This window comes from Propithecus coquereli, unplaced genomic scaffold (genome assembly GCF_000956105.1).
Source record: "Propithecus coquereli isolate 6110/MARCELLA unplaced genomic scaffold, Pcoq_1.0 Scaffold17, whole genome shotgun sequence".
NCBI lineage: Eukaryota > Metazoa > Chordata > Mammalia > Primates > Indriidae > Propithecus > Propithecus coquereli.
The window spans coordinates 6,578,571-6,605,539 of NW_012141635.1; the positions used below are offsets into that span (position 1 = coordinate 6,578,571).

At 40.0% G+C, this 26,969-nt stretch overlaps 2 protein-coding genes across 3 annotated transcripts; both read right to left on the reverse strand.

Moving 5' to 3' along the window:
- Positions 1 to 2,413: 2,413 nt before the first annotated feature.
- Positions 2,414 to 11,519, reverse strand: AQP4 (aquaporin 4). 2 transcript variants are annotated; one of them, XM_012641761.1, is made up of 5 exons: positions 11,360 to 11,519; positions 7,911 to 8,325; positions 6,847 to 7,011; positions 6,484 to 6,564; positions 2,414 to 2,854 (listed from the first exon to the last, which is right to left on the reverse strand). In XM_012641761.1, exons 1-5 carry the CDS (start codon positions 11,389 to 11,391, stop codon positions 2,576 to 2,578), a joined length of 972 nt encoding a protein of 323 aa, XP_012497215.1. In that variant the 5' UTR covers positions 11,392 to 11,519; the 3' UTR covers positions 2,414 to 2,575. The 2 variants fall into 2 exon arrangements, with proteins under 2 accessions (XP_012497215.1, XP_012497216.1); XM_012641762.1 differs by lacking the exon at positions 6,484 to 6,564 and having other exon boundaries at positions 2,576 to 2,854; positions 11,360 to 11,391.
- A 14,067-nt stretch (positions 11,520 to 25,586) lies between these two features.
- Positions 25,587 to 26,534, reverse strand: LOC105808191 (zinc finger protein 776-like). Its single transcript, XM_012641755.1, has one exon. It carries the CDS (start codon positions 26,532 to 26,534, stop codon positions 25,587 to 25,589), a length of 948 nt encoding a protein of 315 aa, XP_012497209.1.
- Positions 26,535 to 26,969: the final 435 nt, after the last annotated feature.

The window sequence follows — 26,969 nt, forward strand, 5'->3', positions numbered from 1 at the left end:
CCTAGTCTCCTAATACACTTGGATAATTTGGTGCCATCCACAAGGCAATAGACCCCTGCTGCATAGATGTCATTAGAAAGGTACAATTTCATTACTTTTTACTGGCAGAGCCTTGAGTGAAATACAAAATATGTTGTCTCATATGCAGGGGAAAAAGAGTGTTAAAGCTTTCATTCACTTCATGCCCCTAAAAATAATAGAATGCAAAAATATATTTTATGGTTTGCACATTTAGATGGCCTTCCTTTAGTCTTCCTTGAAATCATGCTTTTATTTAATATTGAACAAAATAAAGATTAAAAGAAAATTATTTATGTTCTTAAATTCCAAATGAGATCTATGTATTTTTATTAATTAACACACTTGTTTTGAATACCTACTATATGCCAGGCACTCTCTAGCTACTAGAAAACAAATTACAAAAACATCATTCACTTTTATTTTAACCCTAAGAACTTATTGAATGCTATAGTTGGAAGTGAGTGTAAAAGTGAGTATATATGAAGTAAACCACATGGCAGAATAAAATAGATTATAAGCCAGGATATTGTAAGTGTATTCAGGAAATCTGTTTAACACTTCCTTGTTACCCGAACTTAGTTTTGAACTGACATGTTTGCTGACGATTGATACTACCTTTCGAACTGAACCACCCCTGATTTTAAGCCTTTAATGGTATGTTGTGCAAACCTTTGCAATGACAGGCACAAACTATCCTTGGGAGATTTGCACCCTAGTTTCTATAGGTTCTGTCCCAGCCAGGAAGGAACCACATGACACTGGTGTAGCATGTAGTATGGCTGTGCCCCCCAAGAAAGGGGCCTGGGATTTAGGCACCTGCTGTAAAATATGCCAGTGGCACTTGCAGACATAACACTGGGGTGATGACTCTCTGGGAATCTCACACATAATTCTTTCCTAGCACCGAAGAGAATCAGGTTTAATAGTGGTCCATTATCTCACTGCCACAGACACACAACTGCCATTAACGCTAAAAAGTGACACACAGTTGGAACTGTGCTTGGGAGAAGAAAGCCCTTGATCATCAGCTATTTACAAGCCACTCCTTGCAGTGATAGGTCTTTGCTTTACTTCTACTAGCTTTTGTTCAGTGAAATTGACATTTGCAGCTCTTTGTCTAAGATAAAGCCTAGACTAGACAGTCAAGATGACAGAAACTGGGGTTTCTAGAGAACAGTCTACTGACAAAAGGCAAAGCAGGACAGAAAAAACAAATTATTTTGGCAAATAAATGAATCAGTAACAAAAGTACTTTAAAAACATGTTGGGTTATGTACAATACGTCTACAAATGAAAGGTTGGTCATCTAGTCAGGTTTGAATACAGAGCGTTCTGATCTCCCCACCTTTTTACTCTGCAACCATGTCGTACCTTGCTTGCTGTGCATATTAATTCACTCAAATATCATTATACTTGCAGTGAAGATTATCAACAAATGTCATGAGAAGTGAGAGCACAGCAGAGATTAGGACAGGGCAGGACCAGTTTACACTTCTAGAATGAACAGAGCTTATTCATCAACAAAAAACCAGTTAAATTAAATTCTTGTTATCAAAAATATGTCTCAACTAATGTTTAAATATAGATAACCAAAGTTACAAACAAACAAAACCCCCAGTTTTGCTAATAAATTAAAAAAAGAATAAGCAAAGTGTTTAAGGGATTAAAAGCTTAGATTGTTAACCTTGCGTAGTGCATTTGAGGATGTGCACTGAAAACAGATCGATCATTTGATACCAGAATACGGATTTCCTTTTTTGTGTGTGATTTTTGTTTGATGGTACTTTCCCCCAGCCCCGTTAGTTTTTATAAGTCTGCTTGTCCTGAATCTCAATAGGTGTCTCTTACAATTTGGATATTTTATTAGGTAAAACTAATAAATATACAGGCTTCTCAATATTGTTTTCAAATTTCTGAGCTTTACTCCCACATTACCTTGGGCATTGAGGAGGAGGAAAGAATATTACGAATTGGAGTTGGGGTTGAAACTTGGGTATTTGCAACATAAATGGAAATAATTGATTAACAATGACCCTTGTTAATATTCTTTTGCTGGGGTAGTTTATAAATAAGGAATTGTCCATACAAGAACTTGTTATATTTCCTCTCTTGAATATGCATGACTCTGGGATATACTGCATCTTGCCATTGTTAAACTCGATTTAATGGGATAAATATTCCAACGAGGATTGAGAATATCAATTTCCTGATAGAGGAGGAATAAACTGATAGGCGTGTCTGTAAGTTCTGTCAGGCAAGACTTAACCAAATCTTGATACACATTTTAAATTGGTTATTAATGAAAGGCAACTAGATACATTACTTCAGAAATACTTTAAAAAGATTTCTTCTCTTTAAATTTGAAATTCACAATAGGTTTTTTCCTTTCCTCCTTGGTAAATAATGAAATATTTACTGTTTAGACTGAGTAATATGACATGAAATAACAAACCTGGACATGTCTAATTTATAATAAATCTGTTTCCTTAATGGGTGGAAGGAAATCTGAGGACAGTTCTAAGGGGTCTCGTCTGCTTTCAGTGCTGTCTTCTAGTCATACCGAAGACAACACCTCTCCTGACTGGTCTTTCCCCTTCTTCTCCTCTGCCCGGTCGATGTCAATTACGTGCACCACTCCAGGTTTTAGAATCAAGTCTTCCGTCTCTACCTGACTCCTGTTGTCCTCCACCTCCATGTAGCTCCCTTTCGTTTGCTGGGAAGCTTTGCTGAAGGCTTCTTTGAAACGACGTTTGAGTTCAACATCTGGACAGAAGACATACTCATAGAGGCCCCCAGCGAGGACAGCTCCTATGATTGGTCCAACCCAATATATCTGAAGGAGAGACAGAAGAGGACAAGTGTAAGTGGAGAAAAGCTGTTCCATTGAACAAGTCTATGAATGTAGAATTTAGCTGGGTTAAATGAAGTGAGCAATTGTGTCATGCATAAAAAAGAAGGGAATTGGAAAAGAAGTAAGAAAATACGCCAAATCCACGTCAGAGGTCCATAAATTATTAGAATAACACTTGAACAGAAAACAAGAAAGAACTTTTTCTTCTCCTTCCCTCCTTTCATTAATTATGTTCTTTCCATTTTCTGATAATCCCTAATGTAAAGATAGCTCTTCTTTGGCAGTACTGCAAATTAAGCATAAACTAGAAATTCTTCAACTAAAATAGAAAAAAAATTCTGGAGAGTACGTCTCTTCTTTTCTCAGTATTGCCATCGTACATTGATTTTCTGCATAATCGTGATTATAGTGCAGATTTTATCATTTGGGGATTTACTTATTCAGTACAGTGTGATAAATGGAATCCCAGCTCCACCACTTAGCAAATTTGTTACCTAACTTCCAAAGTCTTAATTTCCTCATCTCAAAGTGGGGATCATAATAATACATACCTCACGGAGTATAAGGATTAAATGAAATAATTCTTGTAAAGTACTTAAAAATTCCTAGCTCATAGTAACCTGCTCCATTCCAGGTTTCTTAGACAATTTAAAGATGTATGTGACTAGGAAGGCCATAAATTATTCTCCATTCCAGGTTTCTTAGACAATTTAAAGATGCATGTGACTAGGAAGGCCATAAATTATTATCTTCCTTATGTTACATGCTTTTCTTCTCTAGAATTTGGTGATTTGATTGAATTGAAAACCCTCTGGTTTGTTTATTGCTCTTATTGCAGAGAGCTGTCATCTACATGGTTCTTACAATGGTGGCTTGGTTGAAAAAATCCGTACTGAGTTTATGGATGAAGGCTGGTTGAGGAGTAGCAATTCCATAGGATTTCAATAAATGGAAGTTCTTATTATATCACTTATGTACCCAGAATAAACTAAGTGTTGAGTTGGAATGAACTGCCGTATTTGCTTTAGGGCATGTGGATGCTGTAGAATGTTAGACATTCCTTTAGTAGACTAGCTCGGGCAACAGAAACCCTGCTTATTGAGCACTGTCTCTGAGCTGGCTGCACTTAGCACTTTTCTTGTATTATCTCATTTAATTCAAACAATAACCTATGAGATAGATATTATTATTCCCATTTTAAGAACAAGAAAACTGACATTCTGAGAGGGTAAGAAGCTTGCTTAAGATTTCATGCTCAGCAAGTGGTTGAACTGGGATTTCAGGTCTGTCTGACTTCAGACCTCTCTTTTGAACCACTACACTGCACTTCTCTCATTTGAATAAAATATGAGGAATGCTTCTAGCTTTAAATATCCTCTGGAAATTAATCTCACTTAGCATCCTCATTGTAAAATCTAAAGAAAATTCAAACTTCAAGCTGAAGCTGAACACATATCCTTTTCGGGGAAACTGTTGGCAGAGTGGCTGAAAGAACCAAGTTTCTTATCTGGAACATGAAAGAAACCATATGAGAGTTTATCTTCTCTATGCCCTTTCAAAGGAGAAACACAAGCCCTCCTCTAAATGTCTTTGCTCTTTGTTCCTCTGGTAAGATATCATTAGATATGTACTAGTCCACAGGCTACAAATCCCACAAGGGAGAATAGAAACAGCTAAATAATTACTACTGTTCCCCAAAACACCTATAAAGAAGACATTTAGCTGCGTGTTCTCAAAAATAAACAAATCTTGGTGTCAAGTTGCTCTTTCAGAGCAAAGTCATATTACTTTAAAAGCAAAGAAATGATATTAATATGTTTGAAATGTTGGATGTGCTAATTACCCTGATCTGATCACTATATATTATTTGTATCACAGCATCACTATGTACCCTCTACATATGTATAATTGTCATATGTCAATTAAAAAAATCTAAAAAATAAAAAATGAAATATAACTTTTAAAATTTATAAAGGTAAAGAATTTTTATTGCTAAAAATCTAGAAAATATGTAAAAATATAAAGAAAACTAAAATAATATCATTACATTGTACAAAAAAACCCACAATATTTTCATGTTATTTCTAGTCTATCTATCTATCTACAAATTAGATCTACTTTAAATTAGTTCTAAATGTCACACAACCATTGCTACAAAACGGATATTTATTTTTAGTAGGATAAAGACTAGTATAAAATCACAACAAGGGAAAGAAAGCCTTTGATTTAATCAACAAGCTAATAATTTTCACACTGTTTAAATTTTAGGTAGTTTATAGTAACTGACAAGTAATTAATAAAACATATTTCTTATCCACATTTTCAAGCCCTCATAAATTAAATTAAAAGTTGTTAATTACAAAATATTTTTAATTTAAAAAGTTAAACTGAAAGTTGCACTTTCATTATAAAAATCTATATATTGCCCATTAAAATTTTCATTTTTGTTTAATGTGGCCAATCTTTTGAGACATAAATGGAAATATCAGTGGCAAAATGACCAATCTCAGGGATGGCGTTGTTGGCCAAGTCTTTGCATGGCTGTGTCCAAAATCTTGCTTTTGAATACTGAGTCTCATTCTGTTATTTAATGGTGTAGAGAAATGAATGCATATAGCAGTGCTGCAATTTCTTCTCATTTGCAATGTACACCACAGTTGAGTGGTTGTGACTAAGGCAGTAACCACCGTATGCGTAGAGTAAAACACAAGTGACACCTTCTGTTACATTCATGAATTCAAAAAGTTGTAAAATAACATTCACAACATATAAATGACAATAAAATTAGCCCCATTTGAAGATGGCTTATATACGTCTCTTATTTTTATTGGTTGCTGTAATTTAGTCTGTTAGTGGCCTTCACAACTGCTGCAATACTTATTTAAAGGATTTAAATTGCTTTGCTGTAAGAAACAATTGAAACAAAAATAATTGTAATATTTAAAAATGCACTATTCTCTGGAAGCATCGCCACCACATTAATAAGTAGATTAGGCTTGGGACTGAAAAGTGTGCCTTTTCTGAGAATCATTTATTCTTCCAGCTACAGTCATGGTGATACTAGCGTAAACACTTGCACTATTTATTCACCACCATCTGCAGTTCAAATGCTTCCAGTTCACATACTATTAATTGAGCTTATGCTTTTGTAAACAAGAAAGGTAAATATTTTTGCTGTGGGCAATGCTTTTAAGTATTTCTTTCTTTCTTCTTCTTCTTTTTTTTTACAAGTTTATTTTCTGTTATTGCTAGGAAGACTTTACTTTCAATTATTTAAACAACATATTCACTACACTATCCCAATTTAAATTTGTTCCACACAGGCAACCTCCATGTACAATGTATTCTGCTACAGTCTGTCAGATACAGCACTCAGAGCAACACTTAGGGAAAAAAAGACCGTTACTAAAGGCCCAGAACAGATATAAGATGAGATGTTTTATAGCAGATCTGTGCTAGTCTTTCTCTAGTCTTTATGAAAGACGTACTAAAGTGAGGATCGAGGTTGGAGGAATGTAAGAGAAACTAGTAAGCAAAATAATGAAAAAAAGAGCCCCATAGGTAATTGTCCTCAACTGTAAGACGATAGAAACTATCAACATGAGTGTTACCCAGTGGTTTTCCCAATTTCCCATGATAACTGCAGGTCCAAAGGATCGGGCGGGATTCATGCTGGCACCAGTATAATTGATCTATAGGAAAAAAGAAAACAACTTCAGACATTGCTGAAACAGGGCTACTACCAGGTGTCATTCATTGCAATTTGCCATCATTCATCAGGTCACTTAGAGGAACCTCAAGATATTAGCAACTCTATCAACATTCTCTTCACGTAGTTGGCAAAATGATCACCTCTAATGGACAGACATGGTTGGATACTAAAGAACTACTGCTGTAAAACACAACATCTTCAGGCCAGCCAGGGTGAGGATAAATGAGATGGATCAATTATTTAAATGGACTTGGAAACTTACTGCAAATAAATGTCCAATTGCAACAGAAAATCCAATTGCTAGAGCTATTGAACCAGTGACATCGGTCCGTTTGGAATCACAGCTGGCAAAAATAGTAAACACTAGCTGAAATGTGATTATCAACTCTACCAGGAGACCGTGACCAGCGGTAAGATTTCCGTGAACCTGAAAAGAGAAAAATATTCCATCAGAATTGAAGTAAGAGTATTTTCTATGATAATATATCATTGTGAAAGGCATATTTTATCCCTGTAAAAAAGTAATGGTTAATTTGAGTCTTCTACCCCACCTCCAAATGAGACCTCCTCTTTCTCCCCCATAAGAAAAGAAGGAATAAATTACATCCATCTTGGGTCGTCACAGATAATTACTCTTACAATGACCAAGCAGGAGTTTGTGCTGAATGTCTTTTTCTACAAAGGAAGTAAAATGTGCCACTGCAGCACTTAACTTATAAAAGAATTTCTTAAGAGCCTTGTAATTTTATAAGGCAATGATTAAATCCATTAATTAGGTTTAAATTAATTAATATATATTTCAATTAAAATTTAAACCATGTGTGGTTTTTAAAAATTTTTTTAATAGACCCTGGTGCTGAGCTAACAGATCTACTCCTAATCAGCTAAGAACAAAACTAAGATCAAAAGTCAATTTATTTTTTAAGCATGATCCTTTATGTAGATCATTTTAAATCTCATGAATATGATAAGAAATGACACTGTTTCTTTTGCTAGAGAACAAACAAATAATTGTAATAAAAATGCCTTAAGCTAAATATATAGTTAATATAATAACTGGGATAGGAGAGGGAGAGGAAAAAACCAACCAATACAATGTTTGTGACACCTAAACTTTGTCATTTTCAGGTCATTCAATGGCAAACAGTGATTTCCCATTGATACATTTAACATTGCCAGAATCAGTTTTCACCCTACCAAGAATCATCAAAAATTCTCTGGGGATAAATTGGCAATTTTAGGGATGTCTCTTATGCCACCAAGGTGTCATTTAGCAAAGAGTCTGCAAGAAGCCTAGTTGGGAAAAAAAAGAGCTAAAGATGCTACCATGGTGACTCCCAAGCCTCCCACCACACTGGGAGGTGTGACCAGGTAGAGAATTCCTGCTCCAATGATGGCCCCCAGGCACTGGGCTGCGATGTAGAAGACAGACTTGGCGATGCTGATCTTCCTGGTGCACAGCATGGCGACGGTCACCGCGGGGTTGATGTGGCCGCCGCTGATGTGGCCGAAGCACTGTACCATGGTTGCGATGCTCAGTCCAAAGCACAGGGAGATGAGAACCATGTCGACAGGTAAGGGCTTTTCCGTCCCACCCCAGTTGATGGTGGATCCCAGGCTGAGGAGGACAAAAATAAGCATGGCCAGAAATTCCGCGGTGACTGCTTTCCAGAAAGCTTGAGTCCAGACCCCTTTGAATGCCACCATGATGTTCTCTCTTCTACACAAAGGTCCACACTTACTGAAAAGAAAAACAAATCAGCTTCAGAAGCCACTCCACCAGCCTTTCAGCGGGAAGGCTTTATGAATTTAGGCGAAGGAGGCCAGGCTGTCTTGGGGTACCATGGGCAGGGGCTGACCAACGTTATTTGCATACCAAGAAAGAATGCCTCTGGAAATTCCTCCTTTAATAGTCAAGAGATTGGTATTCTAGTCTCTCTTGATTTAATATTCAAAGATCATCCGGTTTCACTGGAAAATTATCCCAACTGTTCCTAGAAAGGCAAATGTCTAAATCAAGTTCCTTCAAAGATTAATAAAATATAGTTACCTTGTAGTTAATTCCCTTAGAGAAAGTTTTTAAGTTTCAATGCAATTACGTGTCATTTTATTTTGAGCATAAAGCAATAAAAATGTGGGGAGTCTTTTTCAGTTTTGTATTTCATTGTTTCCAAATGGCATTCTGCAAATGGATGAGTAAAGCAACTCCCCCCACCCCGCCCCCAGCTCTGGATTAAGTGGAGGCCTGCTAGGAACCCAGGGATGTGGAAGAATGTCCTTTGAGAAGGTGGATTCATTGAGGACAGGGGAGCTCCGGGTGACAGGCATCGGCGGTGGGGACAGGCAGGGCCTGAGCTGGGACAGCGACACTCCTTTCTTCACCTGTGCGCCAGGAGGGAGCGGCTGTCAGCGGGAGGGCCAGGGAGCTGTGCCCGCCCGAGGGACACTGCTCGGCGCCACCCAGACCTGGGCGCGCAGCTGGGGACGTGTCAACCTCAGGCCCCAGGGGAGGAGGGCGGAGCAGCGGCCATTCCCGGCCTCTGCCAGGTTCCGGGCAGCGACCAGGTGAACAGACGAGCGGCCGGTCGGCAGGGTGGCCGGGGCGCATCCCTGCCGCCGGTGGGTAGGGGCAGGCAGGAGGGCGGGAGACGCTCTTAGGGGAGGAAGATCGGCCCCCGTCCTGCCGGACCTTCTCTGAACCCTTGTCGGTACCGCGCAGAGAAACCTCCCAGAGGGCGTGCAAGCGCCCGGGCACCCTCCCCGCCCGCCTGGGGCAGAGCTCGGGAACACTGGTCAGGAAAAGGGGGTGTGGCGAGCGACACTGCGGTCCTCAGAGCAGAAGGCTCTATGCGATTTTTCTCCAGGGTCTTCTCGATGGCCTCTCTCATTTCTGCTTGGCCCTAGGGACAGCCTGCCCCCTCTTGGAGAGCTGCGGGCGGGTGTGGGACAGTTGTGGCGGGGAGGGGGCAGCAAGGCAGCCACTGGGAGGGAAGACACTTTCTTCTCCCATCTCCCATCTGTATTCCTCTTAGTCTTTGGATCTTTGGGGCTGAAAAGGGGTGGTCTGAGGATATTAATGCCAACTGCTCATTCTGGCTTCTCCTTGGGGGACAATTCTCCCAGTTACCCCTCTATCTAAGACCTTTGCCCTTGTCCTTTGCCTGTGATAGTCATGAGAGCCAAGAAGTATGGAGAACATTTAGCAGAAAATCTAATCACAGACTAAGTACGTAAAGGGTTAGGCGAGAAAGCCAAGTACTTTAAGCGATTAGTATTAGAGGAGCGTTCCCCTTGACACGTGGGGTGGCCCTTATTTGCCCCACATCACTGACTGCACGGGCAGAGAGGAAAAGCTGTGCCAAAAAGGGCTAGGGGAGCTCACCCTTGACCTTTAGCTCCCAGCGAGCCTTTGGTTTGACGTGGGTTTGCTTCAGAGTTGGAAAGAGAAACCCAGTTTCTGCCCAAGCCCCAGTGGCAGGATAAAGGTTGGCTTCAGAAGGGGACCGGCCAGCCATATTGCAAGTATCCCCTGCCCAAGCGAACTCCTCTAAGCGAATCATGTAATTATAAACAACCCCCGCTGGAACGACAAGGACATCATTCTCCCAAGAGGAGGAGAAGATAGAGACAAAAACAGTCCTTGAAATGTGGCAGGGAGGGCACCCTGGAGGAGACGTTAAAAATATCCCCAAGGTGGGGAGTAAACTACTGGAACTCACAAATTGAAAAACAAGTTAGGAGAGTCACTTGCGAACTCACCAGCAGCCCGGGGCTGTAGCCGGGATGCAAGGGCGCAAAGTGCTGTTACAGGTGCTGTCCTCTGTTGCCCGATACAGGGGGGAATAGGAAGAGGAGGCTGAAGAGGCTGAGCAGGCAGGAAATGGCCCTTTTGAGCAGTGCAGGAGACACCAGGACAGGCGGGTCCCAGAAAAGGCCACCCGGCTTCGCCCCTCACTCCTGCCATTCCCTGAGTTCTTTCCCTGCTCATTCTCTCATGCACCTATCTACCTCTCCAGAGACCTAATTTAAGAAACTCAGTGGCTCTTTCAGCTTCCAATTTTTATCAACCAGAGAAATTTAAAACACAAAACAAAACACCAAAACAACAACACATCATAAGCACACTCCTTAAGAATGTCTTTAGCTTCTTTTTTTTTTTAAATCCAAAACATCTGATCTCCTTCCAGGGCAGAGTAACCAACCTCAGTTGTCTGTGAACCCCAAAGTCTGCTGGAACATATATGTACTTCTGGCCCTACGAGAGCTCACCCCTGCATCGCTCATAGCCCCTCTGTTTTTATGGTCAATGCTCCCTTGCATTTTCACACTCACTAGAAATGGATCAACACAATTTGTTTTGCTTCTTTTGCCCCAGAACAAAGGGGGTTTGTTGATGTGACCGGGTTGTACTGGATCGGACACATTAATTTCTAGCTGAACACCCAGCCTCATCTACTCCTGGACCACTGAGCCCCTGGGTGAGTAATTTTCCTGATGAAAAATAACTGGATTTACCTCCATAGGGCAGTCTTCCCGTGCTTTTGCAGGTCTCAAGTATGTGGAAGATTTTGTTAAAAAGCATCCCTTTTTTTCTACCTTCTCTCTGCCTCTCTTCTGAATATGCCCAGTATTCAGATCTAAAAGAAGCACCCATCTGCCCTACAGCTAGCTGCCTTCTGGATTCTACCTGAGAAGGCACAAATATCGGTAGTAAAAGAGACAGAGTTTCATCTTTTGGCCCTGGGCATTGTTCCCTTAAGGCAAACAGGACTTACCCCCACCGCCTTGCTGCGGGTCTATCACTCATGCCTTCCCCAGCCAGACTGCAGCTCTCATTGCCTGCCGGGCAGCTCCCAGTGCAGTGGGAGTCAGATTACGGCCACTTGTCTGATTGGGTTTTTGGAGTGTAGGGGTGGAAAGATCCTGCACCATGTGGCAATCGCTAAGTTATATTTGAACTTGAAATAACTTTTCTGTACCTGATATCCATAGACACAGGGCATTTCAGGAACACAAAACACTTACTTACATTATGTTTTTTAAGCTGGTAATCTTTAAGAATGAGAATTTCCCCACATCTTTATTTGAATTATTCCTACCACAAAGAATTGTTGATTATTTGTCTTGTTTGGTTATATGTTGTAGTTGAAACTGGATAACTATTAGAAAATGGATTTGTATTATCTGGCAGTTGAGATGAACTGATATGTAGGCTTTGGTATGTTTGTTTTTTAGCCAATGAAGTCTATTTGAAGTTTTTGATCTGAGAAGAAACATTCTAAGCACAATATATAAATGCAGCCCTATTTATAACACAGGCAATACTGATTTGGACAATAAAAAATAAGGAAAAACAGGAAATAAGACTGCTCTAGGGTACTCTTCTGACTGTTAAATTAATAATAATTTGGGAGTAAGAAGTAGCAAATTTTAAAACTATAGTGGTTGGATGGGAACAAAATTATTGGGAACTGCAGGTAAATTTAATATCTGGAAACCTAGGGACAGGATTGACTACATAATTTGCTGGTCCCAGTGTAAAATGAATGCAGGACTCCTTGCTCAAAAATTATTAGAAATTTCAGGATTGTGACAGCAGGGCATTAAACAAAGTGTGAGTGCTTCCCAGTGCAGGACCCTGTGCAGTTGCACAGGTTGCACGTTCGTGAAGACATCTCTGCCTAAGGAGTTTGGTGAACTCTGCCGAAAGGTCTGAGAATTAGCTACCTGCATCACCATCTTATTAATTTTTTTTTCTTGCAATAGACCTCAGGTGCAGAGAATTGGAATAATTATACTCTCTGGTTTACAACACTCTGTCATCACTGGTGCATTTATGGTCCTCTTATTTTATAACAGTTAATGACTTTTTAATAGTATAATGAATGTCTGTGAATCCAACACCAAACCCAACGACTAGAACCATGATGATAACCCACACCTACCTGTGGGCTCCTTCGTCTCTTCTCTTACCACCTCATTTCAGATTTTCTCTTTTCCAGAACAAAACAAGGCAAGAAAGAAATACAGAAGACAGAAGAAGAAAGACATTTATACTTTTAGATTACAGTCACGATTTTTTTGTTTTGTTGTCTCGTTCAGGTACTTGAGACATGGAGGTGGGTGGGAAAGCTCTCCCTAGAAAGAGAAATTAAAATTTTGAATGTGACTCCAGAGGAGCACTTTATTACTATTTCAAGCATTCTCAGATAACAAAGATTGAATTGACATTATTAAAAATATGGTTGCACACTGATTATTATACATCTGTGGTTTCAGCCTTTAAAAAATATGCTCCATGAAAGTCAGAATAAATTCTGATAAGAGGGGCTGGGGGAATTTATGTGAATCCACAAAGAATATTTAAAACATCTCATATTGATTCTTAAAACTGTTTACCATTTAGATTTTAGAGTGAGATAAAAAAAAGTGTCAAATCTTTGCTACAAATTTTAAAACTTAGACTTTGTACACAGATGTGCTACATATAATCACTCTGACTCTAAAAGAATTGAGTCAGAGTGTTTGTGAGGCCTCCGGTGTCAGATCCACAGGAACCCACAGAGAGTGGTGCTCCTTAGGGGTACTGGTGGGTGGGGGGACATTTGTCAGACCCACTCTTTGCAGGTTGCACTAGGCTCATTAGCAGTCTCTGCCTGGCCTTGGCAGTTTCCAGTCACCATTTTACAAAGTGCCAGCAAAATTTGGTTACCACGGTTTCTCAGACTCTTTTCCTTGTTTCTGGCTGGCTGATGTGTTGGCAGTCCAGTTCCTAAGGGATGACTGTTCCCATCAAGGCAAAGGCCACCCTAATTGGCACCAACTCATACACTTATTAGTACTCTAAGCAGAATGGCTTAAAATTGACCAGGGATTAACTCTTTATCTACCAAAGGTGGTTTTTCTTATTAAGTATTTCTAATTATCCTTTTTGTACTTGAGATAGTATTACTGATCTTCCTATAATACTCTCAGCCCTGTGTAATACCCAGCTACTTGTCAGGCTTTTCTCTGGACTAGGGACAGACATTTCCAATAGGTTTGTCTGTGGCCATGTATGCAGAACATGATGAAGGAGGAAAGCCTCTATAATATGCTTGTGGAGGGGGTGGTAGGGGTGGGAAGCCTTGGGGACTCTAATAGCTTCTAAGATGAACTGTTTTGACCTGGTCCTAGATGCAAATTAGAGCTGGAATCTAATTTTTCCCCCATTGGTATCTTTAAAAGGGATTAATACATTTAAAAATGAAATAACAATTTATTAATGGAATCTTTTTGACTTTCTTACTGTATAGCCTTATGATCTTTGGGGAGAAGATAGTTACATGGCACAGCGATTTAAAATTGGTCTTCTATGCCAGACAACCTTGTGAATTTGTACTTGAATAGCCTTGTGAAGTTGTAGGTCAGCAACACATGAGAGAAGGGTAAGTGAAAATTACAAGGACTTAGCAAAAACTAGCTAATTGACACACTTTGCTTCTGAATTTTTAATCTACTTCGCCATATCGTTTTCCCTTGGTGCTGACGTATATCTTTGGGATTTGTGGACTCCTTCTCCCACCCTTGCCCTCGGAACTTTTAATATTTCCTCATGTGTTCAGAGATTGGAAACTAAAACAAAAGCAGTAAAAATGCCAGCAATGCCTCAGTACCAGACGGGAAGTGTCTCCAGGCTGGTAGGGGCAGATTCAATCGCAACTCATAAATCTTACTTTGCTTTTCATGAATCTCAGCCTCATGATTTCCCCCCAGAGCACTTATATATCAGTGTGTTCATTAAAAACAAACAAATAAACTGAGCAACAGCAGCAGGGCAGCAGCAACCAGCATAACAAAGGGCTTAATGGAACTTCTTTCCCTTTTCAAAGTGGCTTTTCCTTATGGTTGTAATTCAGGGTGGTTTCCAGAAATATAGTTCACCACCAAATGAGTAAAAAATAGCTGTCAAACAACAGCAAGGAACCAAAATGTTTGATTCTTGTTAGCCTCCTGTTCCTTACTGAGGTAAATTCGAGAAAACCTGTACTTCTAATGGCTGTCGAATCTTTCACAAATACTGAAATCTGTCTCTGTCCTCAGACCCCACGGATTTTCATGTTTGGTACAGCACAGGTTTTCACGTTTGGTATAGCGGGCACATTTTTCTTCATTTAAATCCAGGCAGACTCTGCTTTGGCTGGGCAGTCGTACTCCGCTGACATTTAAGGCAGGAATTCCCTGGGAAAATAGTCAAGAGATTCTTTTGGTGCAGCTGGCGGGGCTCCAAAGGGTTTAGGATTCCCCTCTCTAGGCAAATAGAGAGAGAGGAAGGGAGGGAGGGAAAGAGAAAACAGAAGGACTTTATTGAGTGACTGTATTTCATCTGAAGCTTGTACAAAAACCCAGAAATGTGGTTGGATGACTGGATACTTTTCTTACCCCTTATCTCTTACCCAGCTAATATGATAGCTCAGAGTTTGGTTGGGTGTTTTAAAGGCAGCTTAGACATCCACAGCGGAAAATCAGTTTTTTTGGGGAAGCAAAGAACTTTGGGATCTAGTGGGTTGGACCAAAGTGTTTGAAATGGTCAATAACCTAAGTGTAGTCTGTAGTAGTAATTGGTCCAAAATTTAAATGAAATGTGAACATATTAAGAGCTAAGGCAACGTTTTGGTGATCAGTATCACCTACAGGGATCATTATAAGAAGGCTCAGAATACTCATGGTTTTACCAGACTAACAAAGATATTCCCAGCTTTAAGGTCAGAACAAAGTGTTTAAAATCCTGTGCACAAGGGGTATGGCAGGCAGACCAGGACAAAAAGCTAGATGGTTAAAAAAATGCTTTTGGGATAATGCTAGACAAATGACTGATCCTCAACAATGAAGTTTTTAGAAATGCTGTTTGATGACCCTTCTAATAATTCAGGCAAAACTTTCTCTTGCTTCTTTCCTAAATGATTATATATCCTTCTCTTTAACCTCTGTCCATCTTTTTCCACATTTATACAATCAGAAAGGCACATCTGAAATTCATAGGGTCCTACAGGCCACACCTTGTCAGTTCCCATCCTGGAGGCAACTAAGATTCCCTTCTCTGTCTGCCACATGAGTCTCTGATTCTTCTTTAAACTCCCCTCAGTATTTATCTGCTCCATGAAACTTGCCCATTGCAAACTTGCTTGACTCTAGTCAATTAAAAAACCCATAACAACCTGCAAGCCTATGTGATACTCTATAGTGATAATTAGGTAATATATTAAATTTCTGTCATTCACTGGTGTTTTGATGCTAGTTTAATCCTTCTAAAATGTTTATATGTAAATATAAACTAAAGTCGTGGGTTATATATGGCCTATTACATTTCTGACACTGATGATGATAAAGTGATGGTAATGATTTTGGTGATGATACCATTGTGTAGTGGAGGAAGAAGGCTAAAAGTTGGCCATCTTGACTCCATCATTTATTGTTGGCTGTAGACCACTTAACCTCTCTGAGCCCCGTTTTCTTCATCTGTGAAATGGAACAGAAAATTATCTCTGTCCTGTGTTTTTGTAAATTTATGGGAAATCGGTGATGCCCTTCTCACCCCATTCTGGTTTTGAACCATTTCTTATATGCTTCCATAATACTTTGTTTTCCCAAATCCCATCATAGAAGTGTGCCCAGCATGCTGGAATCACTTGTGTAATTGTCTAGCTCCATCACTAGTATGTAATGGCAATGAAAGTGGGAACATTCTCTCAGTCATCTTAGTAATTAATGAGTCTTAGTAATTAATGACTGTATCCCTGGCACCTAGCATACATCCTAGCAAGACTCATTGTAACGACTGAAAGGCACTGTGGGATAAACAAGTAAATGTGGCTCAAATAAGGTAGTGTTAGCAGGAGGGTTTTGCAAACAGAATTAATAAATATAAGTAATGTTTACTTTTTTATGATAAAAAGGGCATTTATAAGTTAAAAACCGTACTCATTCCAAACCTTGGAAAAAATCATGTATTCTTAATCTCATTATCCCACTTACAGAATAAAATTATAAATTTTTCCTAGCTCAGGTAAGGACTTAGAAACAATAAGTCGTTAATGTATATATAGTGCTTTAAAATAAGAAGTTCAATATGTGTAGAGTATCAACATTAATGATAAGATTTTATAAACTTCAAACAGATATGGATAATTCTAAGGCAACATTTTAGAGTTTAAGGCAGAAATAATATGTTTTAAAACTTTGCTTTATGGATTAATAAAAAATATCTTGCAATTTTATTAAAAAATAAGAAACTAATTAGTAGTATGTCATCTCCTCATTGGCTCAGTAACTCTTTGGGGATGATGACAAATGACATTTGTATTGCCCTTGCGTTTCCACTCAGGCCGCTGAGTACTTCTGGGAATAACACCATGGAGAATTGAGAACTCTAGGAATTTATCATTTCTAAAGTCAACTTGCTCCTTGCTGTTCTACAGGTTCAGAGTCATCTATCTCCCTCATTCTCCAGTCAGGACCCTTGCTGAAACAGAAAATGACTCTTGCTTCCCTAAGCAAAGGAGACTCTATTGAAAGTGTATTGAGGCTTAAGGAATCGAGGGGAGGATGGAGAATGAGCTTGCAAGTGTCCTCACACCAGGCAACTGCAGAAGCTAGAGGTATGACCCGCACCTTGGCTGCTGCAAAGGGTGGCATTGCAGCCTTCTGACTCTTCTGCCATCGCTGCCTTAAGATGTAAAATCCCAGGAGGGAGATTTGATACCAGGTCAGGGAGAGAGACAACTTCCACAGAGGGAGAGAATCACCAGGAATTATCCTCCTCCCAAGGCCATGCCCAGTGGGTGAGAGATAGTAATGATGGAGCTAACTCATTTGTATGAACTCATTTAATCCTTACCACAAGGCTTTAAAGGAGATGCCATTACTATGCCCTTTTACAGATAAGGACACTGAGGCAGAAAAAGACTCATTCTGTTTGAGGTCACATTGCTAGTGTACGGTAAAGCTGGATTCAAACCATGGCGGACAACCTCCAGAGTTCTTGCTGTCAATCACTTTAGCGTGCTGCCTCTCCAAAACGACTTTGAGATGCAACTCAGCAGGAGGCTTGATGCTGGCAGCTGAAAAACAGCAAATGTCCCTTTGTACTTTCAGACCTACCATTCTTCCACCTGTCTCCCCTTGCTCCAGGTCCACATATGGCACATGCTTCTTTCTTCATTGTCAAAGTAGCGGCCATCCATCAAGCACTCTGCTGCTTTCTCTTTCACCTACAAACACAACCTCTAACATTTATATATCCAAAATGAAATTTTTGTATTTTTCCCTCTGTATCAAATGGCATTTCCATTCACCCATCTACCTGAGCCAGAAAACTTGGAGTCATCCCTAACTTCTTAGAACTCCACAGGCCCAATCAGTAACTCAATTCTCTCACTCTGCCCTCGTAATTATCTCTTGCATCCATCTCCTCTTTTTCACACCATTGCCACCTTCTTAGTTCAGAATCTCAATGATTTACACTTGGATTATTAGCCCACCAGAGGGCCTTCCTTCCACAGCCGTGTACCCCTCCGGCCCATCATTTCTGCAGGAACAAGCTTTCCAGCACATGAACCTGAAACTGACCTTGTGACTATATCACTTAAAACCCCTCAGAGGCTCTCCTTGTTTTTCAGGTGGAGCTCAGACTGCTGACTTTCACAGAGCCCCTAGGCTTGACTGCAGGTTCTCTCTCCAGGCTCACCTCTCACCATCCCTGACAACCACTTTTCTCTCTACTTACATGGGACTATATAAGTCTGCAACGGCTACATAACAAATCACCACAGACTAGGTGGCTTAAACAATAGACATTCATTTTATCACAATTCTGGAGGCTAGAAGTCCAAGATCAAGGTAATTTGGAGAGTTTGGTTTTTCCTGAGGCCTCTCCCGCATGGTGTTTTCTCTGAGTGTGCACCTCTCTGGTGTCTCTCTATGTCCTAACGTCCTCTTCTTGACATTTGAGTTTGGGGGGGGACATAACTCAGTGCATAACAGAGACCTTTCCAAGAGAAGTCCTGGGACTCCTGGGACACTCTTTCTTCCCTTCTCTGCCTAGATAACTTATACCTTGTCCTTTAAAATTCAATTTAAGTTTCACTTTCTCTGTAAAACCTTCCCTATTCCTCGAATTTTATTTAGATGTCATTTCTCTTTTCTCCACAGCACCTTCTAAAATAGCTTCATACCTCCCCAATTTCCAAGCATGTAATTATTAAATTGCCAGCATGTTCCTCCCCCAAAGACATGGGTTGCTCCAGTAAGGAGGTACAAGAATCAAAGGTCTTTATCAACAGTAATTGACAACACACTAGGAATTGTACATGGGGTTGCATTACTTATTATAAATAAGGTTGTGTTAGTTTTAATTACACTGCCGTATAACTAATGGTTTACTTCTCTATCCTTAATTCAAGAAATATGTTATTGAGGTCAGAGATTGTGTGTTAGTTGTTTATGTGAACCTAGAAAATAAAAGGTGGTCAATCCATTTTGGTTGGTTGAATGAATAAATGAATGAATGAGTAGTTTACAAAAGTGGTTTCACATGTTTTTCAATATGTTTACAAGATAAGCAGAGTCTTACTTCCTTGGTTTAGATTTGAGTTAATGGGGAGTTTAAGTGACTTGGAAGGTCAGAGGTTAATTGAACTGGGTCCTTCATACTATTATGCTAGAACATTTCCTGTGTACTATGTAGCCGTTGGTGCTTTTTAAGCACATTAATTCCTTCAGGGTACAAGTGTACCTTTTCATATATTATCCCATTTATCTAAGAGACACATAAAAAAAAGTGTGTGCTTTGATCTTCTCTTGAAAATAGAATAATAGTTTGTAGAAAAATTGGTTAATTTCAGAATCATTTGTTAAAGTCAAACACAGAATCCTATGCTGGTTAACTGGTTAGATTCCTTTTTTTTTTTAAATAACATTCTCATTTCAAGTGGGAAAGACTTATTTAAGAACAATTTAGTAAACCAGTGATGTACTGACATAATGACCTATGATTTGCATTAATACTGAGAGTTGGTACAGTAGGACATTATAACAAGGTCTAAAGAGTTTCGTAGATGTATTCAGTATATACTTTATATTTTTGTTGAAATAATTTTCTAAGTACAAGAGTGAAAAAAAGCCATACAATTTCACAATTATTTGGTGGTTTTTGGAAGAGCTGTTACAGTTGAATAATAAGGACAAAAATTAGACAGTGAGGAGAAAGTGGACAGCAAAGAAGTGGAAGTCGAGGGTGAAGGTGGGATGTGTGAATCAGTGGACTGGAGGTTCTCAGCTAGGGATGCATGTCAGATTGCACAGATGTAAAAATTACAGCTCCCTGTGCACCGTTCTCAAAGTATTCTGGTTCAGTAGATCCGAAGTGGGACCTTGACTTCTATAATTTTAAAAAGCATTGTGAGTGATTAAACCTCTGGTTAAAAATCACTAAAGTATATCTATCACTTCATTAGTTTGATTGGTGCAGTAATGAAGAAAATAACTTTAGGGTAAGTGTTATGGACTGAATTGCATTCCCCCCAAATTTTTATGTTGAACCCTAGCCCCTAATGTGACTACATTTGAATATAGGGTCTTTAAGTAAATAATCAAGGTAAAACGATGTCATAAGGATGGGGTCCTAATCCCAAAGGGCTGGCATCCTTAGAAGAAGAGAGAGAGACACTGGAGTCTCTCCCCCTGCACTAACACAGAGGAGAGGCTATATGAGGACACAGTGAGAAGGTGGCTGTCTGCAAGCCAGGAGGAGAGGCCTCACCAGAAACCAATCCTGGAGGCATCTTGGTCTTGAACTTCTAGCCTCCAGAGCTGTCAGAAATAAATGTCTGTTGTTTAAGCCACCCAGTCTGCAGCATCTTGTCTTGGAAGGTCAAGCTGACTAAAAATAAAGTAGAGGACTTTATTTCTAGGATACTTGAATCTATTTTTAGGGTACTGGAATCTAACCAAATAAGAAGGAGGAATGAATCAATATCAGTGAATAGGAACAAATGAAAACTATTAAAGAGAAAGGTACAGTTGAGAAAGCCAGAATCTGGAAAATGTGAGAACTGGGACTACAGAGAGGTGGTCAGCCTTAGAGAGAACCACATTATAGCTTTTCTACATATTTCTTCATTTTATCTTCCTAAAGCCTCTATGTGATAGGCAGATGAGGAAAACTGATTTCATCAGGGCCAGGTTTGCACAGCTGTGAAGTGGAAGACCTAGGACAAGGAGCGTGTCCTAATTGTGTTTCCTAATGAGCTCTCCTCTGTGCAGCATTTCCCAAACTGCTATCATTTCGTTGCCACTTTCACCATTTTTGCCATGTCTAAGTCAGCTCCTTACTAATATTTTATATGTATATGCACATACATATATTCAACTCAGATTTTTACTTAGCATCAATATATGCAACAATATCACAGGTTTGACATGCTGGTTATATTTTTATAATGCATATTAAATTCAGTCTCTAGCCTTCAGAAAAGTCCATTCTATGTACCATGTAAAGCCATCATGCAGCCCACATGCTGCCTCCATGATGAGGAATGACACTCTTTTAGAGAAAAGAGAAAAGGAAGAGAGGATTCAGGAGGAAATGCCTTATATTAAGATGGAGATGAAGGTTTCTGTGTATCTCATTTGAAGGTGGTAAAAAATGGTTAGCCCCTCAGGCTGTACAGATCAAGGAATGTTTGATATGGCATCACAGGAATCACTAGAGAATTCATTACTTCCAAATGTATGTTTTGCATTTTTCAAGTGAAGGTTTGGGCCCTGCTGTCTATGGGTACCTATCATGCAGATCAGCAAAGGATGAAGGTAGCAGTACCACCCTTAGACTCAGGCAATGGGGGCCCATGCTCTGGGCCCCTGTTTAAGAATGCTCTGTCCCTCCTCTGGGTGCACCATCCTCTTCCTTGGGTACATCCTCTAGACCACACTCCCCATACACTGAGCTCTCTGGAATTCTCTGCTCTCAGGGCCTAGGCCAGCCTTTTCTTTTGCATCTCTCTCTCCACCTGAACTGCACTGCTGATGTCTACAACCTTAGAGCCCAGTTATGACCAATGGACAGCTGTTGGCAGGTATACATATATGGACGTTGGACTGAGGTATTCACACACATGCATGTGAGGCTCCTCGTGGTGCACAGTGGAACCAGGAGTGGAGACAGAAGGGAGGGACCCAGTCATGTAAATAGTAGGAATGAACTTGATTACCCCAGGCTCAGAGAACTGAGCAGAAGAGAGAGAAGCAATGCCCAGAGAGCAGGAACAACAGTTCAAAGAGAACATGTGCTGCAAGTTGCATCATCTCTACCTATTTATCACTTCTTGGTAGGAACAGAATTATCTGGAGCTATGCAAATATTGTGATGAAGACTTCACTTAAAGTGGGAACCTTGAACAACTGCAGACCAAGAGATGGAGCACTATGTACCCATGGCCAGATTCATAGTAGTCACCACTGTGACCATTTTGACACAGAACCAATTGGATCAGGGTAAGGTAGAACACAGAGGAAGAGTAGTAAAATTAGTGGACACAATATAACAAAAAGGGCCTGGATGGGATGAACACAGAAAATGTTCCCTTACTTGCATTTGGCTAAGATTTTCTCCAATTCTTTGGGAAAAAGGAAATAGAAGTCAGTGTAGAAAGGACACTAAGTATTGTCCATTTGGGTTTCAATCAGATGCATAGGTATTGAACAAACTCTACTTCTCAGATATTAAGGAAGACACACGTGTACATAAAATAGTGTGAAAATCAATTCCTGAGGGGGTTGAGTGGGAGAAGGGACTGCAGGTGGAAAAGACGTAACATAGAGATTTGGGATAATTTGTTTGGAGACTATGCTAAGGAAGGTACATGATATTATGTAAATAATAAGATTTCGCTCAGCTAGGAGTACATTTGAAGCTAGCATGAGTTTGTAGGGAGAGCATCAAGATTCTATAGTTTTCTTTAGCGATGCTCTGCAGTTGAGGGGAGGAATAGGAAAAATGGATGGAGGCAGCTGGATCAAGCTTGGCACTGTGCCCACTTAAGAAAAATCCAGTGCCTGGTGAGAGCAGCACTGACGTGGCTGATCATGCTGCGTGGGCTAATCATCGTCAGCATAATCACTAATGATGGTGTTTGAGCTCTTACTAATATGCCAGTTTCTGTTCTTGCGTCTTTAAATGGATCACCTCCGGGCTGGGCAGGAGTCATGTGACCATAAGAGAGTTAGCAGGCTGGCTAAGCAGGAAGGGCAGCGTGATTCCAGGGCTTGGTGAAAGTTCCAGAAATTTGTGTTCGTTTGACTTGACTTATACTGGAGATGAATGGAATTTCACTATGAGAAATTTAGCTCTAGAGATTTGACAATTCCATAATTAATATTGTTAAAATGTTTATACAGATTTAATGCAGTCCCTATCAAAATTCCAACAACCTTTTTTACAGAAATAGAAAAAAAAATCCTAAAATTTGCATGGAACCACAAAAGACCTGAATAACCAAAGAAATCTTCAGCAAAAAGAACAAAGCTGGAGGTATCACGCTATCTGACTTCAAAATATACTAAAAAGCTATAGTAATCAAAACAGCATAGTACTGCCATAAAAATAGATGTATAGACCAAAATAATAGAGAGCCCAGAAATAAATCCACATATTACAATCAATTAATTTTGACACAGATGTCAAGAACACAAAATGGGGAAAGGACAATCTCTGCAATAAATGGTACTCTTGGGAACACTGGGTATCTCCATGCAGAAGAATGAAATTGAACCCTTATCTCATACCATATATAAAAATCAACTCAAAATGGAATAAAAACTTAAATGTAACAGTGGAAAATATAAAACCACTAGAAGCAAACACTGGGGAAAACTCCATGACATTGGTCTGGGCAATGATTTTTTTGGATATGACCCCAAAAACACAGGCTACAAAAGTGAAAATAAACAAACAGGATTACATTAGACTAAAAGCTTCTGCACAACCAAGGAAACAGTCAATAGAGTGAAAGACAACCTAAAGAATGGGAAAAAAATATTTGCAAAACATACAGCTGATAGGTAGTTAATATCCAAAATATATAAGGACCTCAAATGACTCAACAGCAAGAAAACAAATAACCTGATTAAAGAAAGGACAAAGGATCTGAATAGATATTTTTCAAAAGAAGAGATACAAATGACTAACAGTATATGAAAAAATGCTCTCTATCACTGTAATCAAAACAGGAATGAAAATTAAAACCACAATAAGATATCACATACCTTTTACAATGGCTATTACCAAAAAGATGAAAGACAAGTGTTGGCAAGAATGTGGAGAAAAGGGAACTCTTACACTGTTGGTGGGAATGTAAATTAGTATAGCCATTATGAAAACAGTACCAAGGTTCCTCAAAAAATTAAAAATAGAGCCACCATATGATCTAGCAATCCCATTACTGGGTATATGTCCAAAGGAAATGGAATCAGTATATCAAAGAGATATCTGCACTCCATGGTCATTGCAGCATTATTCAGAAAAGCCAAAATATGGAATCAGCCTAAGTGCCCATCAGTGGTTAAATAGATAAAGAAAATGTGGTATATATCCACAGTGGAATATTCAGCCTTAAAAAAGGAATAAAATCCTGTCCAGTGCAACAACATGGATGAACCAGGAGGACATTTTATCAAGTAAAATAAGCCAGACACAGAAAGACAAAGACAGCATGATTTCACTTACATGTGAAATCTAAAAGAGCTGAACGCATAGAAGTAGAGAGTAAAATGATGGTTACCAGAGGCTGGGGGTGGGGAATTAGGGAGATCAAAGGACACAAAATTGCAGTTAGATGAGAGGAATAAGTTCAAGAGATTTGTGTACATCATGGTGACTACAGCTAATGATAATACATCGCACATTTAAAAATTGCTAAGAAAGTAAATTTTAAGTATTCTCATCACACAAAATGATAAGTATGTGAAGTAATGCATATGTTAAATAGCTTGATTTAGCCATTCCACGTTGTATACATACATCAAAATGCCACGTTGTACACATGAATATATATAATTTTTACTTGTTGATTAAAAGAAACAAATTTTTTTCTATATAAGAATTGTATTCAAATGTAGCACTTTTATTTACAACAGATGAAAACAAGAAGCAACTGAAATATCCACAACGGATGAATGAATATACAAACAGTGGTATTTTATAGCAGGTCATACTTCTCAGCAATATAAAAAGGATGAACTACTCATTTATCATCACTGATGAGTATCAAAATAAATAAGTCTGGCAATTCTATGTTGACTCTGCCAACTCTCCCCATGCCTTAAGTGGGGCAACTAGCCTTTGAGGTAGCAAATACTAATAAGCCAGGAAGGCCATTTCCACCTGATAAAATTCAAATTCTGGCTGGTCACATGGGCCATATCACTCAGCTAAGAGATCTCCCTTCTCCCTATCCTCTTCCTCCTGCCAATGCAAGAATGGCCTCGAGGTGAACAGACCAGAAAAGATATAGGAATCCATAAAACCTTCATATTATTTCCTCTGACAATGACACCCCTTAGACAAAATTCATAATAAGGAAGTTCCGAGAATTTGTAGACCAGCTTATCTGTCACAGACATAGTGACTGGATCACCACGGATGCCCTTCCAAAAGACACAAATTCCAACTACGTTGTTGCAGTCTATTCCACTGCCTATCGATGCAGTTGTTCTATAAAATTATGATTTTTCCCCTATGGCCTTATAACCTGTGACATTGCCTTACACAATTCTGGACATCAGGGCACAGGGCTGCATCGCAGGACCTGGGGAACAGATTTCCCACACCAGTGCTGATCACAGTGCAATATCCCTTGTAAACAAGACAAGAACTTCCCGTGGCTCTCGAAAGGACCAGAGGTTGTCACAAAAATTTCCCCCTACTCAAGTTGACCTATAAACTCACAAATTATTCTAATACCTAGTTTATAAATAAAAGTCACAAAGTTTGAAGTCTTTCTTTGGAAGCCATGGGAAGTCTTGATTAATGAAACTGGAGGTTTCAGCAAAGGGTTTCCCACATTCACTGCACTCATAAGGCCTTTCTCCAGTGTGAACTCTTTTGTGTTTGATGAGGGTGGAGTTTTCAGCAAAGGATTTCCTACCTTCATTACACTCACAAGGCTTTTGTGTGGTGTGAACTCTCTGACAAACACGGAGTGCAGAGCTGTGGGTAAATGCTTTCCCGCATTCATTGCATTTGAGTGGCCTTTCTCCAGTGTGAACACTCTGGTGTACAAGAAGGTGAGACTTCTTGTAAAATAATTTCCCACATACGCCACAATTATAAGGTCTCTCTCCAGTGTGAACTCTCTGATGCTCAAAATGGTGGGACTTGTACCTAAATGATTTCCCACATTCTGCACACTTACAAGGCCCCTTCTCCTGTGTGTCCCTGCTGATGCTGAATGAGGTTGTCCTTTGACTAAAAGATTGCCCACCTTCCACCCAGTCATAAGGTCTTTCTCCAGGGTGAACTCTCTGATGATTATTGAAGCTATTCCTTTTGCTATAGGTAGGATTGCCCACATTCATTGCACACATAACATCCTTCTCTAAGGGACAGACTTCTGGTGCTGAACAACTGTTTGGTGCTGAAGGCTTTTGTGCATTCTCCGGGGCTCTAGTCAGTTTTTTCCTCTGAAAAGGTGGTCTCTGCTTGGTTTCACTGTTTGTCTTCTCCCCAGTGTGAGTGGCCTCTTGCTGGAGTAATCCTGAGCTTGGCAAAGAGTCCTTCCTAACTTCACAGAAGACAAGTGGCTCCCCTAACACATGGGACTCACATCTCTTTACAAACGATGTTCTCCTGACACGGCTTCTGTAGGGTTTCTCTCCAGTGTGCAGCTTCTGGTGCTGATGAGTTTGCACCGTCATACAGTTTTTTCCCACCTTATTCAGTTTCTGCTTGTGGTGTGCTCCCTGGTGCTGAGCCAAGGGCAAAGCGTCTCCTGAGGTTGGGTCACACATTTCATAGGAATGGGCCCTTTGGGGACTCACGTCTGCCCTAGGTCTCCTGACATGAGATTCTCTTTGAATAGAAACGCACTGTTGAGAAGGCGCTTCATGTTCTGCTCCACACCAGCAACCTGAGCCGGGTCCTTCAACTCTGCTGCCACCGTGGGACTGCCTGGGCCGAGCAGGCCGGCAGCGACCGACGACCTGGGTGGGGAGCAGGCACAGCGGTCGCTCTCCTGGCCCTGGCGCTGGTCATGCCGGGGGCCTTTGCCGAGCTTCAGAGCCGCCTCCGTGCAGCGGGGACGACAACTGTCCACCTCACGGTTCAGTCATCGTGGTGCCGACACAGCGCTC